This window comes from Mus caroli, chromosome 15 (assembly GCF_900094665.2).
Source record: "Mus caroli chromosome 15, CAROLI_EIJ_v1.1, whole genome shotgun sequence".
NCBI classification, from domain to species: Eukaryota; Metazoa; Chordata; class Mammalia; order Rodentia; family Muridae; genus Mus; species Mus caroli.
In genome coordinates, this window is record NC_034584.1 from 25,848,884 (window position 1) to 25,868,566 (window position 19,683).

The 19,683-nt window shown below is 44.9% G+C and overlaps 1 protein-coding gene across 7 annotated transcripts in view; it reads left to right on the top strand.

Moving 5' to 3' along the window:
• Ctnnd2 (catenin delta 2) overlaps positions 1-19,683 on the top strand; it is a 793,031-nt gene that overhangs the window by 443,107 nt on the left and 330,241 nt on the right. For all 7 annotated transcript variants that reach the window (XM_021182850.2, XM_021182851.2, XM_029469855.1 and 4 more), the window contains one exon: positions 2,262-2,817. In XM_021182850.2, the coding sequence (XP_021038509.1) occupies positions 2,262-2,817 (556 nt within the window). The remainder of the gene's footprint in view (positions 1-2,261; positions 2,818-19,683) is intronic.

The window sequence follows — 19,683 nt, forward strand, 5'->3', positions numbered from 1 at the left end:
TAGACAGCTTGTCCTAGCAGAAGTAACTTGGCCCCCACCAGTGATTCTGTTCTATTTGAGGCAGCGAGGCTGTTGTTTGGTAAATAGACAGCGCACTCTGGAGACCACAACTCTGAGATCTGGTTCTCATGTGTGTTAGGCATTGAAATCTGCTGGGAAGCTGGCTTACTTACCTGATGCTTACGTACCACCATCAAAGGCTTGGGATTAAAAGTCTAGGGTAGATCTTAGCTGTTCCAATATTTTTGAGAAGTTCCCTGGCAATTTTCACCTACAGTTTGGTTTCAGAAGCCCAGTCTCTTATGGTCCTGCTAAGGGAGCAACTCCAAGCTTCCTTAGTTTGATGTTAGACCATAGCCATGGGATTCAGGAAGACACAAGAGTTCTCCAGAGCTTGTGCATTTTTCAAACTCTCAAAGCCAAAACCTCAGGCCAAATTTATGAATCACTCCTTCATTGATTGAGTAAATGCCACTGCAGTCTCTCTATGGATCAGGTTCTCTTGTGGTTTCTAGAGAGACTCCTGTGAGCAAGTGCACGGAGCTCACATCCCACACCTCATGGTAAGCTTAAAATAATTCCGGTTCATATTGGGATATGTAATGCACTTATGAGATTTATATTAAACATATACATTATATATAAACAAATGTGTGTGGTAGAAATACACATATATACCTTCCACAGAGAGTGTCTCTCAGCAAAGAGTTGTCTCCCTCATAAAATGCTGTGTGTGTGTGTGTGTGTGTGTGTGTGTGTGTGTGTGTGTGTTTGTGTACACGTGCATGAGGGTGCATTGACATGTTCTACTCATGTTGGGGTGGGGTCAGAAGACAGCCTCCCTGGGTTTTGTACATCAACACTCCAACACCCCATCCCCCCCATCCCCACCCCTGCCAAAAAAAAAAAAAAGAATCTCTCATTGGTCTTGACCTCTAAAAAAGAGACTAAACTGGCTGTCCAGTGACAGCCAGACTGCCTGCCTCCCTAGTGCAGTGTAGCACTAACCCCTTTTGCCCCCTGAAATGTGGGTGCCAGGGATCAGGCTGGACTCCTCAAGCTTAGGAGACAAGATTTTACTAAGATGTCTCCCCGAGTCCCAATTTGTTCTTAATTCAGTATCTTGATGCTTCCTCGGTACATCCTCAGTGTTTCTCCAGACAATTTGGAATGCTGTGTGTGCTCAGATAAAGTGCCCAGCCTCCCACTTGCCAAATACCACCCCAAAGGGCAGAGGCACAATGGAAGTTTCCTGTGGAGAGCATCTATCAGCTCTTCTTCCCCCCTCCCTTCATTTCCTTGCTCCCTTCCCAGCCCAACCAGCATTCTTCCTTCCATACCCTTCCTTGACAGCTTCTCTCTCACACACTGTGAGATGCTACTAGCTTTGCACACCAGGGACTCCCCCAGACCCTTTCTCCTGCCCTGGGTGAAGCTTGGAGAATCTAGTCATTCTGCCCATAAGTAGATGACAATTCGGTATTTTCATTCTAATGCAGATTTGTCTCTGAGCAAGATTAGAGGAAACTGTCTTTCTAACTCCACCCCAGCCCTGGTCTTTTGTGTTCTTGTAAGTCCAAAGAAAGCAACTGGCTTTCAGTCGGAAGACACAACAGCAGAGGTGTTGTTCTGAGCCATCTAGAGTACACTTTTAATAACCAGAAAAGGAAGCACTTTTAACGTTTCCAATTTTGATTGATCTGTTTCCTCTAGTTTTTTTTTTTTTTTAACTGAAAAACCAAGCTTACTCTTGTGAAAACCAAGCTTACACTTTTCCCTCCGTTTAACTCTTGACTAAAAAGTCTTAACGGCAAGACAGCAGAATAAATTCTAAGTAGTGCATCTTTTATGTCCCGGTCTAAGTACGCAATTCGGTCAGTTTTCGGTGGCTGAAAGTGTGTCTCATGGAATAATGGGAGCGTTTAATGCCTGGAGTTTTCATTAAAGCTAGCAGAGAGAGAGGGCGTTCTGAGAGATCACCGGTTGGGTGGCCTTTAAATGTTTCTCCTGTGACTAAAACCTCTTGGAACTCAGAGCAGACGCATGCCTCTCGCCTTTTTGTCAGCCGGCCTCTGCTAGCCCGCTCCTTTTCCCCTTGGAAAGGAACAAGGCTGGGAACGTGCTGGGGCGTGGGTTCGCGTCCCTCGCCACGCGTAGCCTGGGCGCAGAAGTTGTCTTCTGCAGCCGGGCGGGGCTGGCGGGCGGGCGGCTGCTTCTCCACCTCTGAGCGCGCCTGTTCTCTGCTCTCCTTCCCGGCACAGGGCACGACCGGCCGCGCGGGGCACCTGGCGGGCTCCGAGCCTGCGCCACCGCCTCCGCCTCCGCGGGAACCGTTCGCGCCCAGCCTGGGCAGCGCCTTCCACCTGCCCGACGCGCCGCCCGCCGCCGCGGCGCTCTACTACTCCAGCTCCACGCTGCCCGCGCCGCCGCGCGGGGGCTCCCCGCTGACCACCACGCAGGGCGGCTCACCCACCAAGCTGCAGCGCGGAGGCTCGGCCCCGGAGGGTGCTGCCTACGCCGCGCCGCGCGGCTCCTCGCCCAAGCAGTCGCCCAGCCGCCTGGCTAAGTCCTACAGCACCAGCTCGCCCATCAACATCGTCGTGTCCTCGGCCGGCCTGTCCCCGATCCGCGTGACCTCGCCCCCCACCGTGCAGTCCACCATCTCCTCTTCACCCATCCACCAGCTGAGCTCCACCATCGGCACCTACGCCACCCTGTCGCCCACCAAGCGCCTGGTCCACGCGTCTGAGCAGTACAGCAAGCATTCGCAGGAGCTGTATGCCACCGCCACCCTCCAGAGGCCGGGCAGCCTGGCAGGTAAGGGGCAGGGCGCTCTGGTGTGGCTCACATGGGCGCTTGGCGGGGAACCAGGGAGACTGGATCCAAGCAGCAGTGCTGGGCATATTTTAGGTCCAGTTTTCAGATTCCGGGGCTGTTAGGTTGCCAGGGATTGTCTGGAAAGACTGTTAGCATCTCTCTCTCATCAGGTGTGCCTATCATGTGGTCTGTCTGCCTCTAACACCTGACTGCCTTCCCTTGTCCCTCCCTAAAGTCTGAAGACTTAAACCCAGCAAGGAGGTTAATTTAGTAGGACCACACAGACCTGTTGCTTACATGCAGAAAGAAATCAAGTAACTCTCCCAGTGGGTATGATCAGTATTAGTTGCCACAAAAAGTTATATATTTTCCCCCAAAATCAGATTCTGAATTTACATAGGTTTCAGCAGCAGCAGAATAAAAGTAACCAATGGGGAAGCATCTTCAATGGTTGCCTACTTCATTATAGGGGCTCAGCGGGGGACGGGGGTTGCCTGAGTTGGAGAGGCTGCTTTCTTCTGCCAAATCAGAAGAGGTGACATTTCTGTGGTGCCTGTCCCTATTACAGACCAGGCTGAGCTGGCGAGACTGTGCTGTCAATGCCATATGCTCAGTTTAAACAAGACACTGTGATTGAAAGACTAATGCTCCCTCCTAAGACACCTGACATGTAATCTGGATTTATCGCCTATTTCTTTCCTTCTAGAAGTATTTGGTAATTTTGTGACTCTAGTAACAGATGCTGTGCTCGTATGCTTCTTGTCTTGACACAAATAGATGACTGTGAAGATAAATAGGATTTAAAAAAAAAAAGGGAACTTGTCACAGGCACAAGGCAGGTGGCCAAGGACTTCTTTAATTCAAACACAGTAATCACCAGCATGGATTAGTTAGCTAGTTAGCTGGTTAGCTGGTTAGCTGACTTAGTGGGATGCAGGCTGGGTTATGCTGCCCACAGGACTGTGCTCGGTTTGTTTGCAGAGAATAATCCATCTCACTGCTGTGCCTGGAGAGTGGGATTTTGGAGGTAGCCAATCATTAATGCCCAGCTATGTCTTCTAAGGTAGCCACTAGTTTGAAGAGCATCTTAGGAAACAGGCAACAAGCTTTATGTTTATGAGATCATACCAAGAATCGGAGGGGTGAGAGGTCACCCTGGTCATTCCCCAGCCACCGTGGAGAAGATGCAAGGAGTTAGGGATCTGTAGACTTCTAAAGCCTGTTGCATTTCTGTGTTTGCCTGGTGAAGAACAGAAGGGTGGTTTTGTTGTTGGTGATAGTGTTTGTTTGTTTGTTTGTTGAGGAAGGGGGTCCCAGCTCTTCCCTCACCTGCTGATGTGTGACAGACATGTGCCTGTCACACTGTATACCTGTGGGGAAGCAGAGAGTGGCCAGATAGCAGAATGTGTAGAATTTTGAGGAAAGGTTTAGGGAATGGAAATACAGTTACCAAGAATGCAACCATTCCTTGCATATTTTGAAAATGACTTATGTTCTAAGGGCTGCAAAGAATGTTTCAAAGGCTTTGATAGCAGTCAGTCGGGTTGGGGTGCTGGTGCTGATGTTGGTACTGGTGCTGCTGCTGGTGCTGGTGTTGGTACTGGTGTTGGTGCTGGTGCTGGTGCTGGTCTTGGTGTTGGTGCTGGTGCTGGTCTTGGTGTTGGTGCTGGTGCTGGTACTGGTATTGGTGCTGGTATTGGTGCTGGTGCTGGTGTTGATGCTGGTGCTGGTGCTGATGTTGGTGGTGGTGCTGGTGTTAGTGCTGGTGATGGTGCTGGTGTTGATGCTGGTGTTGATGCTGGTGCTGGTGCTGCTACAGGTGCTGATGGTGCATATGCAGTCACATTTCTTTCTGTTAGAGGTGAAGACTTCTCCAGTCAGAAAGAGAGCTCTAGTTGACCAAGACATTCCCATCTGTTCCTCATATTTTCTTGCCATATTACATTTTTGCTACCTAGTGAGGAAAAAAATATTCAATATGCCATTGAAGAGACATAATTTTAGAGTTGCAGTGAACATTTTAAATGTTTGAATTCATTTGTTTAACATACATGTTAAAATATTCATTTAAAGACTTCTTCATGCAAATTGCCACTGGTGGGTTTGAGTTCAGAATTATCCTGTCAGAGTATATGAAGGATGGATTCGAATAAGATCTCGAGTTCCATTTGGAAAATCATGACCCATGGCCAAAGAGAGATATCGGAGATGGACTATAGTCTGTGTGAGCTCACAGACAGCCAAGCTTACATACCCTGCATCTGATGCCCTGTGTTTGAATCTCTTCCAAGTATCATAAAGTTTGGAGCCACCTGGCTTGCCAAATGAAATGGCAAAAAAAAATATATTGAGATTACAGAATAGATTTTGTCTCAGTAGAGCTGTGAATCGGGAGATCTGTTACTGACAACCAGAAGTATCAGTAGAGGATAGAGATGCTCACTGTCAGCTAAGGTCTCAGGTCTTCGCTGTTCTCTCTCTGTATACCACCACCAAGTCAGTTGCTAGAGACAGTACATCACCTGAAAGTTCCAGACTCCTCTCAAACAGAGAGCACAGAAAATACAATACTTTCAATGGGGTGACTCAGAAGGTGGCTTTTGAGTCTTCCCTGAAGTAGTGAGCCAGCCAGCCCTGTGAGGACTTAGGGAAGGGTGAGCTCAGAGACTGGAGACTGGGAGTGTACCTACCTGCTGTGCACAGAAGGGAAGCACTGAGCAGGAGGAGGGCTTGGACCTTGCTGAGGTTGGATAGATCCAGGAGGCCTTGCAACACAATGAGGGCAGGAGCAGAACTGACATAGTCTGGCTTCGTTTGCAGAAGGCTTACTCTGACTTGATATGTTAGCAATCTGATTCAGGGATCAAACGCAAAAGTAAGGATGTCCATTGGGAGTGATTATAATAAGCTAGGTTAAAGGTAACCTCAGAAACAATGTACTCACACTGAAGGTGATGAACAATAGGGGTGTGTGCGTGTGTGTGTGTGTGTGTGCCTGTGTGCAAGTGCACACACTTACACACATACACGAATGCTTGCCACTGTGATTTTTGTGAACTAGGTGATAAAGGTAAGAAAGAAGATCACCAAGAGAACGGAGTTTCAGTGACACAGTGGAGCACGTTGCAGAAGCACCTGCATAGGTTTAGGAAGTGTGGATGGACACTAAGGCCCAGCTAGTTACAGAGGATGGCACTCTGACAAAATCCCAGCACACACACCTCGTAAAAAATTGGATATATGGGTCAGACTTTTATCCAGGACTTGTTTTCTTAGCTAAGAGCTTGTCCAGGGTTTCAAGTGCTGTCGAAGGATGTCAGGCTGTCAGTTTCAGAAAGCACTTGGGCAGGAAGAAGCGTATCCCCTTCTCTACCGCATGATCTTCCCCATGACTGAGCTTGGTAGAAGCAAGGCCAAGATTTCAGAGTTGTCACAATCTGGGTTAAACTCGGAAAAGTGTTAAGTTTACGAAACTCAAGCCATTAGACACTCGTGGTTTCTTAGTAGTGCTTCTTTTCTTGTGCAATTATACATCTTTTTATTACACAAAGCTGAGTGGGAACCAGTTTGCCATCCTTGGAGGTCCCAAACTTTCTACACACTAGCTGTCTACTCCATGTTGCAGAGAGGGTCACTATAGTATGTACTCTTACTGTCTTCCATGACACTAAGTAGTATTCCTGACTCATTAAATGATAACTTTAGTTGTTTAACAGATAACCAACCTGGGATCTTAGAAATGGACCAGAAAGAAGTCACACACTTTTCTCATAGGCACAAAGCAGCTCTAGTGAACTGGAAAACATGCTGCCACACGGTTCGCATGTAAAGGAGCTGTCACTACTGTGTTCCACATGCACAGCTTCAGTTGAGGAGGGTTTAAAACACTGTCTCACACTGCAGCCCAGGTTGACTTAGAAGTCACTGTATAGCCCAGGATACCTCTGTACATATAGCCATCTCTCTGCCTCTGTCTCGAAGGTGCAGGGATTACAGTCACGACCCATCATTCTCAATTTTTTTACTACAACTGTTCCAATTTCAGTTTTAAAGCCAGTGTAGAGTAAGACAGAGCTTAGTTTTGATGGGAAAACCCACAAGGGACAAATTAGTGAGGCCACATGTGTGCCCAGCATGCTTCTTTGAGGAGACTACCCCAGAGTCTTAAGTGAGGAACTAGTGAGAGACATACCTGAAACTAACTCAAAGCATAGGTATCTATTAGTAGTAAGGGGCAGAGGATAGAGGGCCAGCGTGGCCATGTTTGCTCAGCAAAGATGAGTGAGTGAGGAGAGATAGCAGGGAAGCGATGAAAGAAGATGACACAAGAGGAAATGGATCCCACCCTACAGGGCTTGTGATGTCATCATCTTTGCGCATAGCTGGCAAGTCCATCTTTGCATGTTAGCAACTGTTCTGGGAACTTTGGTGGAGATGGGTCAGGAGTAATGGGCACGCAGACAGAGAGGCCTTGAAACTGTCCTGTCCTCATAGATGCAAGCATCACAACTGTCTCCTACTTCTTTCAAAGGGTATGTGGGGTGGGGGTGGGTGGGGTGTGCGGGGGGGGGGATTGAGAAACTCAATGCTGGGATCACATATCAACGACAGAGGGAGAAAGCTTTCCAAGTGATAGAATTTGCCTTTTACTTTGTTCTACTGACAGTCTCCGTCGCTTAACTTAATTGTCTGTGCGTTGAGTTAAATGTGTTTATCGTAATGAGTGAATACATTAAATATTAAAGATGAACAAAATTATATTGAGAAACACATTATACTGCAGAATGCTTGCCGTGTATCGCTTAGAGTGGCACACTCTGCTGTTTGCACATCACGTGGGCTCCAACATCAGATTGAGGCAGTGTGATCTTTAACTCTGTCCCTTAGACTTGAGCGGAGGCTCAGAGGTGACGGATTTCTTCCCCAAATCTGCAGATGACAGGAATCTAACCTAGACAATTTTGAGTAGAGTCTTTATAGTATAAGCTATACATAACCCCATGAGCAGACAGCATACTTTTCTGTCACTAAAGGACAATAGGAAGGGCATAGGTATTTAGTATAAAGTTGGGTGGGTTTTTGGTTTATTTTGTTTATTTTGTTTTGTTTTGCCCACCATTATAAGTTTTTGTTAAATCTCTAGCGATTTTGAATAAATAAAAAGTGTCTCACATGAGTGTCAAAATCCTACTGAGTATGGTTTCACGCGTGCCAATTTTTGTTACTTTAAAATAAGACCGTCTTCCATTTTCTGAGTTTAGAGCTGAATTAGTCCTGCTGGAGATACAAATGCAAGCTATAAATATGTATTGGAATCATCAGGCCCTAGAAGCTTACTTTGAGAGAGAAATGACATGTAAAATGTAAATTCTTGACCAGTGGTTTCCAGGAGAACTGACCTTATAAGGAGAGTTATTTAGTCAGGGCATGATGGACTTAAACTCCAGCCAAATGGACCCAAGCTGTCTTACATAGAGTGGACCATGCACTGTAAACTCCATGTTCCAACTATTTGGAGCGTCATTCAACCTCTGACTTCCTGTGGCTCTCACATCTCACTTTTCTAGTTTATACAAGGGAGTGTCGGCCAAAGACCCTGTAGACTCTGCTGGACCCTGCATGTTTCCTGGAGGAGATGGATGGTCCCAGAGCAGAAGGGCATGGTCCTTTGGTGAGTTCACAGTGAGTGTTTAAAGCTCAGCTCAGGATACAGTTCAGAGACAGTGAGATGCCTGGCTCCTGTTGTCACGTTTGTCTTCCTGGAGCTGAGGGCTTTCTAGCCTGTAGACGAGAGCAAGGATGATTCTCATGAACACCTGCCTCCTCATATTCTAGACATCACTGAAAATTCAACCTTCAAAAAATATCCCTGTTCTGATTTATATTCTCTGCTTCTTATTTGATCAGCCTGCCATATTAATCAATACCTTAGCTTGGGTAAGGAGACTTCTCTCATCAGTAACACCAGCAGATGGCTTAGGAAGGGACACCTGGGCAGCTACCCAAGACAACCAGACCCTTTGTATTTCCAATGCCTAGGCCCCACCCAACAAACCCATACACCCTACCCCTGGGGTGTTCTCACTGTAAGACCAGTTCCTGCCTGGAACATTTGAATCTGTACAGAACACATCTCTGTCATGTATGGTGGATACATCTCTGAGTTTTTGGTTTTTTTTTAATAATTCAGCCTACTAGGGGCAGGAAGGCCGTTTACCACACACTAACCTTCTCTTTCAGAAACTCAGCACCTCCACTTTACAATAGCAACCATGGTCTTAACTACCTCATTAGAGGCTCCTGTCATCTGCCCTCCTTATCCTCAGGGAAGCAGACACTTGACTCCAGCACACTGTCCTTCCTGTGTGCAAGCTAACCCCATCAGAGTCTCTGTCTGCCAGCTGTCCAGAAATCACAGTAGAGTCAAACGCTCCACAGCAGTAAGTTAAGTTGCTGTAGCATCTGCATCGCACGGTTCTTGCTATCTAATTTCTGTCCGATCAATATCCAGGTGAAACAGTAGGAGGGAAAACCCTGCTCTCCACATCCTCTTCCTGGAAGGTCACGGCCAGAGTCTTGACACCCAGCTCATGTTGCTAGAAGTCCAAGAGGCCTCGCTATCATTGGATTATTCTTTGTTTTTTACCATTTGACTCACAGATAGCACTATCTACTCAGCTACCCTTCTCACCCCATAACCCCTAGCCAATGAAAATGTGATATGTAGATTCACTTGTTAGGGGAACGACAACCGTATCTACGTTTTGAAATTTTTGAAATAATACCAATAGTTACTTGTATCATATTTAATTACCTGGGAAACATAAACCAAAAAACTCAATAGAAATCACCAGTTGTGGCTCAGCAGGCATCCTCCACCTAACATTGGCTGCCTGGTGTCTCACACAGCATCCCCCAGTGCACATGTAAATACAGTGGGAAATGAAGTCACAAGTGACACCGAGCACAGAGTCCATTATCCCTGAGAAGAAAATAAAGTGTTTTCTAGAAACTGGAAGTTAAGAGGCAGAGCAGGGCTGGGCTCTGGGTCGGATGGAGGACTCTGAAATGTGGAGCTGAAGATGTGGAGAAGGAGGAGGAAGAGGAGTGGAAAGTTACTGTTCTCATCCATCTCTCCCTCTGTGTCCTCACTCCTGCCTGAGTGGCTAGGGCAAACTCCAAGGAAAAAGGCGTACTGTCTTAACTAAACCACAAACAGTGTGAGAGTTAGACTCCTGACTCAGGCATTGGCTTTCTGAGTGAAGCTTAAGTCACATAAGCGATACTGCTCACAACCAATCACTCTGAAGGAAGATGGCCACCATGTGTTACCCTTCCTCTTGTCATAAAGTTACATTTGGAATCCATATCTAGTGGGAAACACTTCTATTCATACCACAGAACAAATCTGTCCCTGTTTTTTTTCTTTATTTTTTTCTTCCTCAAATATGATAAATTAGCGAGGATTACAGAGGAATGGGAGAGACTTGCTGGCTTGAAAAGGAGACTAAAATAGAAAAATAAATTATCCCTTAGAAGAAACAGATCATTTAAGGGATGTAAGAGATTAAAAGACGTAAGCTTTGGGTCTAGCACTGAAGAGGATTTAGGAAGCTTTTGAATTCATTAAAGAAAGACTGAATAGGATACGGAGATGGAGCAAAAGAATGTGAAAGTCCTTCTAGGTTGTTAAAACATAACTCATAAAACTAAACAATAATTGATGAAACGGCTGGGAAATAGTTAAGGAGCTAACACAGAAGGTAGGGAGTAAAGGGACAGAGGCAGAAAATAGAAGTACAGGAAGAGCCAAGTCACGTTCCAGAGATGTAATGTGTGACTGGGGTCTCAGAAAAGGCGTCGAGGAGGTAAATTATCAAAGTCGTGGGGAAGAATTCCTCAGGGCTCAGGCCCTCCTCAGAAACTCCTCGTGCTAGGCATTGAAAGTGTTCCTTATTCTACATCATGAAAATTCAAAGTACCAAGATAAAAAGACCCCAGTGTCTCTGGAGGGGAATAAAAGGCTTTCCCTGACTAAGCAGTCACAGCTTTGGACAGCATAGAACACGAGGTGCTGCCTGCGCGCGTGGCTGAGGGAGTCATTCTCAACTGGAAACCTCCACACAGCCTGTTTCCCATCGTCAAGGAAAAATTAAACATGCTCTAACATGCAGAGGAGCCTCAGGAAATTCATCCTGTAGGCACACTGGCCTAGAAAAGTACTGCATTTGAAAGATGGATCCTAGCTAAATAAAAGCAAGAAATGGGAGGAAACAGTATCCAGAAATAATGCATACTGGGTAGCAGAAGTCCAGGAGAAGGCCCCAGGCAGCAGGGCAGGAGACAAAGGAAGGCATACTCAACCCAAGCCCTACTAGATCTGTGTGATGTCATAATCCAAGGCCAGAAAACTCGAAACAGCAATGAGCTTCATTACAGATGCAGTAGAAAGAGTTGCTATACTCCGCAGAGTTCTATAACTTTAGAAGGCAGCTGTTGAGAGATTTAACAGCTAGACAGATGTGTGAGCATGTAGTTCCATTCCTTCTTAGCTCTGTAAGGCGGTGCCATTTCACCAAAGCCAGCAGAATTTAGAGAGCTCGAGTTTCGTGCCAGGCACTCCTGGCGGGGGGGGGGGGGGGGGGGGGCGACTCACCTGTGAGCAGCAGGGACCAAAGCCCTGGTGTTCTTAGCACTGATAATTCTGTCAGGGGTTAGAAGAGAAAACTGTGGGTAGGGACTAGGGAATAATACAGAGGTCAGAAACAGAGCAGCGGGGGACACCTCACAGAGAGGATATCCTTGGAGCAAACCTTTGAAGAAGGAGAAAGGACATACAAGTTGAGAACAGTGTCTGGGGCAAAGGAAACATTGAACCCAAGAGGTCTGAAGGAAAATCATGCACTGCCCGTTAGAATGCAAAATGGGGTTTCTCACATCGTTGTCTTGCTCTGCAGTACAGGAAAAAGATAAGAATAACAATTGCAGTCTTCATGAAGAGCTTATAAGATTGCAAATGTCCCTTGTTTAGGGTGTCTACAGGTTAGGCAGGCTTTATAATTATGCCTTGTTACCAAGAACATCATATCTGACTCTTCTGGGCATCCAAATATACACGGGTAGGAACCCAGGATATAATAGTCAGCGTACTAGAGAGTCAGAACAAACTTGTCTAAGACAGCTTGATGTGAGGAGAGATCTGACTGAGGGGAACCTAAGAGAAGAGGTTTCCCATATGGGGAGAGGGTTCAAGAAAGGAATGTTGAAATGTTCCAGGTACATTGTGTCACATGTGCATAACAGGGGCATTTATACAGTTCACCCTGCACACATGAATAAGTGAGCAGACGATTCATGAGTCTTGGGCACAGTGTTTTTGACTACATTCGTTCATTTTCTATTGCTATTTCAACATCCTTGTTTTCGGCAAGGACAGAAGAATAACTTCAAAAGCTGAAAGGCAATAACGGGGTAACCTCATCGATTTGGGCTCTGGTGAAAGCCCCTCAGGTTATGACACTATGTCACAGGTGACCTCAGAAAGATAGCTTATGGGAAGGAAGTCACATAGTGAGATAGGAAACGCTAGTTTTAGGAGTTAGGTTTCCTTCCTCCCTCCCTCCCTCCCTCCCTCCCTCCNCTTCCTTCCTTCCTTCCTTCCTTCCTTCCTTCCTTCCTTCCTTCGTCAACATCTAACCCAGGTCCCACAAGCACAGCATTAAGATCCCCAATAGCTGCATCCTCAGTGACTGGCCTTACCTAGGCCCTGCCTCTTACCATTTCCACCCTCATGTCAGAACACACCCACTCCTAGGACCAACCCTCCAACTTATGACCCTTGGAGACAAACTACATCCAAACTATACCGGAGCCACATACATTTAAAAAAAAAAAAAAAGAGCAAGGCCCAATTTTTATTTCTGAAAGAATGAGTTACACAGAAATCCAGATAAGATTCTTCGCACATTGCTCTAAGGGTCCCCAGGGCAATGAATGAATGCTGACAGCGTCGGCGACTGGAGGCAAAGTGAGAGTATATGAGAAAATTAAAGAAGAATCAATTAAAACGGGGCTGCTTCTGGGAATCAAAAACTGAGCCAAATGCCCGGAAATTTCCTTGTCCTTTGAGAAATAGGCTGCCTGATGAGTGAGCCCCGTGGCTTGCTGGTACTGTAAGTGTTTCTTCAGAGCTACAGAGAGGTAGCTAGTACTGCTGGGAAATGCTCTTCTGTACAGACTGCAATGGCAGAAAGACACCACAGGATGGGAAAAGAAAGACTTAGAGATAGGAATCTGCGGGTAGCTGGAAAGCCACGCCTGGGGTTTCGCTTTGGCTCCTTAACAACCAACTGTGGGGAAGGCTTAGTTGATGGTGGGGTTGTTGGTTAGTTTATTTCTAACTTCAGAGCTTTTTGCCTTAGAAAGATTAATTTAATGGGACACAATGGAAAAGATAGTACATGCACACATATTCACTGCAGATTAAAAAGGAAGTGTCTAAAATCTCTAATATTAATGGCTCTTTATATATTCATTATGGTAAGTGCTGACTTTTGACACCAAGAAGAAATCTGAATTTTTTGGCAATCAAAACAAACAGCCAAAAATGTATGTAGTGTTCATTCAGGCTCCAGAAAGACAGCTAATGAGATCTCTACACATCGAAAGCATTCTATCAAGTCTCTCCCAACTGATGTCAAGTCTGCCACTATACTGGCTGGCTATGGTAAACATAGTCACGTGTGAAATGGTTGTAGTTGGCAAATAACCAAAAGCCACATTTATATTGACCAAAACGTGAATACAAAGAGATACCAGATTGCGTTAGTCAGAATTCATGTTACTGTAGTTAAAATACCTAAAATAAAATTTAAAAATTCAAGGGGGAGATTTATTTAGTTCCCAGTTTCAGAGATTTCTGCCCACCCCACCATATGAGGGAGAGCCCTAGAGTAGCTCACCTCACCAGACAGAGCAGAAAGATAGGAATATTAGGGAGCGGAGTCAGAAGTCGCAGCCAGTGAAACACCCCAATGTCTTACATCCTCAGCTCTGCCTCGCCTTCCACTCCTCCTCCCATGCTACTACTGAAAATTTTAATCTCTCAGTGAATTAGACCATCTCAGAGATCCATGGATCTAATACGCCTGGAAACACACCATAGAAATAGCCAGAGGAGTACTTTTCTGATCTCCTTGGTGTTTCTTAATTCAATCAACATGGTGACGAAAATTAACTATCGCATAGGTTCTGCCTAAAGTGAGCAAAAAGATAGAAATCAACAAAACTCAAGAGAAAAAGGATGACTCCAAGGAATAAAAGAAAGAATGTCTGTGCCTTCAGCACTTCATGGTTCTCTAGAAAATGTTTCTCTTTCTTAGGTCTGTGATGTGGGATGTATGGATGTCTATAAAGCAGGCCATGCAATACTGTAGGTTTACCAGTCATGTGAACAGTCACAAGTATAGGCCTGGGAGAGAAGATTATAAAACCAGACAATACTCATTCCAGATTATTTCTTGACTTCATGTAGTCAGTGTATTGCAGACCTTTCAGGAGCGCACAGCAAAAGGAATCTAAAGAAAAGCTTCAATAATTTGACTGAGGAGCCAAGTTTGAGCAAGCCATTCCAGTTTCTGCTTACAGTGCAAACATCTTCAAAGGGACATGGCAGCTGTGGTTTCTGCCTGCTGGTCCTCCTGGATGGCCTCGGAGCTCAAGGGACTGGGTTACTATAGAGGTGGAGTCAGTCCCGAGCTTCAAAGGATAGTTTCTGACTCCAGCCTCAGCTCTCTGTGCTTACACTGACAAAGTAGGGTTAGGAGATGAAAAACCTCCCTAAAGAGAAAGAAGTAGCCATGTCAAGAGTTAGTGTGAAAAAAACAGAAGTCCTTGTCCCTTTTCCTAGGATGAAGCACACATTCAAACATGCACCACATACATGTCTCACACACACACTCATTCAAGTTCATCTGGCTAGACACAAAAAAATCCCATAGTCTTCTTTATTTCATGTTGATATATTCTATTTGAGTTGCTATAACAAAATACCGCAAATATCATGATTTTTTTTAACCCATGGAAATTTACATGTCACAATTCTGATGGCTCCCCCCAAAAAAACCCCCAAAAACAAACAAACAAACAAACAAAACCAGACAGATCCTGCATGTAGTGAAGACTTTTCTGGTTAACTGAGGAATCCTTGTTGCTTTTTCCTCCTCATGGTGGAAGAGACTTGAGAGAATTTTCTAGGGCTTGTTTTACAGGGACCAAAAATCTCAATAGTGAGGGCTCTGTACCATCCCTGTTAATACCTTGAATTGAGACTGAACCTGGGAACTAGTGAAAGACACAAACATAATACCACAGTTTTCAAAGAACTTGGTGCTGTCACATACCGACAAATAGGCCACTCCTGTTGACGATTCTTAGTAGCATTTGCTCCCTTGTGGGACTTTCTGTCCCAGAGAAGCATCAATGGTCCTGTAGGACACTCCTCTCAAATGCTCAGTAGTATCTTTCTCATAGAGACATCTAAAAGGGGGCATTTTAGCTGGACACTGGTGTCCTTTATGTATGCGATGAAGAAGTTCATGTTTTACCAAGGGTGATGGGCATTCAAATGACAATGGTGCATACTCCACCCCAAAATTAATTGAGCTTTAAAATACACATGCTCATAAACACATCCTAGAATGCTTTTATGAAATTAATAAAATCCAAAAGCTAAATCCTAATGGGAACTGCATAGTTTACAGTATAATTCTTATCTTATCAAAGCTTTTTATATATAAAACTCCATATGAGAAGAATTAGAATAAATAATAAAATATTAATTAATACATAAAAAGGTTATAAAATGTAAGCATAGGAATAATGAATCTACAGAGTTTGTATTTGGCATTTCCTCTTTGTAAATTTTGTTGTAAGCTAATGGGTCTTTTTCCTATAGAAGCCACAAAATCCTCTCTGCTAACAAATCCACTACAGAAAAATGATAGAGAAAGTACATTATACCATGTTTTTGAAACTCAGTGTCTAGTTCTTAAAGGAACTTTGTACAGCCTATGCATGCTATATCGAAAGTAATCTAACTAAAAGGCCTTTGTTTAAGTTACAGAATGCAAACCATCTCCAGTCATGTCTTTTTAAAATTGCAGCTCAGTGTGGTGCTGCAAGCCTTTTATTCCAGCCCTTGGGAGGCAGAGGCAGGCAGATTTCTGTGAGTTCAAGGCCAATCTGGTCTCCATAGTGAGATTCAGTCCAGCCCAGGGCCTTCACGCTACAACCTTGTGATTTATGAAAGCACCTGCCTGCTTATTTCCCCTTTTGTTGAGCTAACTCTTTCCTCACTGAGAATTTCCTCTGTGGCCCTGGGCAAAAGCCACAGAACCCAAAAGAGAGACAGCTTTGTTCCAGTGGCGCTTTGAATAGCTAATGAAAGTTGCCTTGAAGCTTCAGCCTGCCTGTGCTGCTTAGATATGAAGATGTACCAGGCCTACCTTGTTCCGGATGTTCTCTATGAAAACTCTGGGGATTATGTATAACAATGAGGTCTGGAAACCTGACAGTGCAGATGCTCTGTCCAAGAGATATCCAAAAGCAGCTGCTGAGAAACAAAACGACACCTGTTGAGTTTTATCCTCCTTGTTGATGAAGACAAGTTTGGGTGTCAATGTAAGACTGACCATTAAAAACTCTGGGAAGTGGACTAATTAATAAGATAGCAGCAAATTGCAGATTGCTTTCATCAGTAGGTCATTAGGACAATAAGAAGAGAGGAGTGAGCCAAACTTGTGGTCCATTCCTGCTCGCAACAAATTCTGAAGCAAACTATAATAACCACAAGGTTCCTCCCAGGGAAAAATTAAATTTCATATGCTGAGTTTCTTTTGCTTGTAGATGTCCAAATGTCTTAGTTACACATTTTGCATCTAATTATGTTGCCCTACATAGAAGTACAATAACTCCACTTGCCCTGACCTTGCCAGCAAATGTTTGAGGTGCTTGGGTAGCGGTCCTTCTAAAGGTCCGTTTGCCAGGCTGAGTCTTAGGCTGTTGTGGAAGGACGCTGCAGATTCAGGACATTCCTGAGCCAAGACTGCTACACCCTTGTCTCCGTAGCCCTCAAAGTTTTTTATCCTAGAACTACAGAAGGGCAGGACATGAGGGTGGGAGGGACAATGTGCCAGAAGGCTGCCTGCCATGTCCTAGGGTTTCCCAGCAAGATGCATCACAGAGTAAAGGCATGTTTGGGGCAAAGCCCATACCCTCCCCCATCCCCCATCCAAGAGCATTGCTAGCTTTCCCTGAAAGCATCAGGGAAAGTAACCCTCCTCCAAGGGCCTCTGTACATAACCACTCAGGAATGGATATGCCCGGGGCTCTTCTGACTTCCAGACTAAAGGAAATACCAAAGACTAAGCCTTGATTGTGTGCAGAAGATCCCACCTACATCTTGCCTTCAGTCCACAGCAACCATTAAAGCCAGGTCACTTCTCAGAGGTATCCATACGCCATACTGTTCTATTCACTGGGTTTTCTTCTGAGGTCCTTGACAGGGAAGGGCCTCCTACTAAAGCCTCTTCTTTTGTCTCAGAGGAAAATGATACACATATTTTCCCTGGGTGGAGAACTGTGCTTACAAAGAAAGTGGAAGATCAAGGACCCTTTTGTTTGGCAGGCAGGGTGTGTGCACTGAGGCAGCACAGGAAACCTAAGCCCACATCAAAATCAAGATAACCTCCACAAAAACACTCCAGCCCATCCAAATATAAAAAGCCTGATTGATCTTTTTTTTTTTTAAGTTTCTTTCTCTCTCTTTTTTTTAACCCTTCTGGAAGTGACTCTCCTCCAGATAACCCTTAACCCTAGCTTGTCCATACCCTGGAAGAAGAGCCATTTCTTTTCCTTTTAATTAATCACTTTATTTGTTTACATTTCAAATGATATCCCCCTTTGGGGTTTACCTTCCGCAAATTCCCCGTGCCATGCTCCCTCCCCTTTGCCTCTATGAGGGTGCTCCCCCACCCACCCACCCACTCCTGCCTCACTGCCCCAGCATTCCTCTACACTGGAACATCAAACCTCCACAGGACCAAGGGCTTCCCCTTCCATTGATGCCAGATAAGGCCATCCTCTGCTACATATGTAGCTGGAGCCACGGATGCCTCCATGTGTGCTCTTTGGTTGGTGGTTTAGTCCCTGGTAGTCTCGATGGTCAGGTTAGTTGGTATTGTTCTTCCTATTGGGTTGCAGTCCCTTTCATCTCCTTCAGTCCTTCCCTTAGCTCAGAAAGACCCATTTCTGGGAGTAGAAAAAGAAAACCATCTGCTGGTGTATGGCTATGTAGAGACACACAGCAGTTACAGGATCGGTCATTGTAGTCATCAGGACATGAGTTGACGTGCTAGGCCGCTGGGCACCTGCATGGCCAGTATCCAGCTACACCTGAGTCTTTGTTGAGGCCACTCATGTTTGCTCAAAAGGGCAGGGAAGATTATGGCATTGATGTGTCAGCCTCTAGTATTCAAGACTGGTGTCTTAATTGAACTCCCCTAGCAATCAGATAAACCAAAAGCTCCTGTCTCCTCTATTAGAGGAATAGCAGGAGCTTCCTCTGAGAGTCTGTTAAGATGCCCAACCTCAGGCCCTCAGAAATGCTGAGGACGAACCTGAATTTTAATCAGGACATTCTATGCATGGTATTCCATGAAACAAATACCTGTTCGGGAGGAAAAAATGGGCTTACAGGACAGTGCCCTCACGGCTGTTTACCTGGAGCATTTGCATCATCCGGGACCTTTTAGACAGTCCACTCCTCATTTCACAGTGGGAAGTGAAAAGGTGCCCATCAGCAGGTCAAAGGGCCCATCTTAGGAATGGAGGTCACACTGCTTGTGTTCGCCATCACTCCTGCTTTGCAAAAGCCTGCCAGCCACTGAAGGAATCAAACAAAAGAAGTCTGTTTTCCTAAAAGAAAGAAGAATGCTTGGGCTTAAACAGCAGGTGTAAGATCAAAGGACCTTTGCTTGACAAGAGTTTGGATCACATAGACATAGCCATTATGCCGTGGGGACCAGTGATTTTGGCCAATGATTCCAATGAATTTTGTTGTTGTTGTTATTGTTGTTTTTAGTTTTACTAGAAAGTGCTTGAGTCACAGTTGGTGGCAATATTCATTTGGGAAAGGGGCAGATGGAATAAAGTAATAACAGAACATTGTATTGGATATCTCATTGAGAAAGTGATTGGGGGTGGGGTTGGGGGACCTGGGTTGTGTACATCTCCAAGGCCCCATGATTTTCCAAGGCCTCCATGACAGCAGCAAGCTGTATGGCATAGAGAATATGAAAATCTAGTTTTTATGAGATAGAGGAAGGAAGAAAGTACACTTTCGCTCCAAAAACCAAACTATCGCGGAGTAGTTTTGTATCATTACATTGAGATTATTAGGTTGCAATGCAGTTTTATCACTGGATGCATATGAATGAATTATCTCTCTCACCAACATTGATCTGAAATATGACTCTTAGTCTACAATGCAAACTGTACCCACAGAGCTTTGCATTTCTAACACATGAGATCCATTGTCAAGTGAGTCCAAGGGGTCGGTGTTCATTTGCAAATAAAATTTGTTCAGTGAATTTAACTCATAGGACATGAGGATTGTGCTGGAATTCTTTAAATACTAAGATTAATGTTTGAAGTAGCACAGGAGTAGGAGGTAAACCTTGGATTTCCCATTTGGATCCGATTCCAAATTCAAGAAAAGAACTGAGTTCAGAAGGAAGAGCAAGGAGGGGCTTTTTTGGTTTTGGTTTGTTTGTTTGCTTGCTTGTTTCCAGACATGGTTTCTCTGTG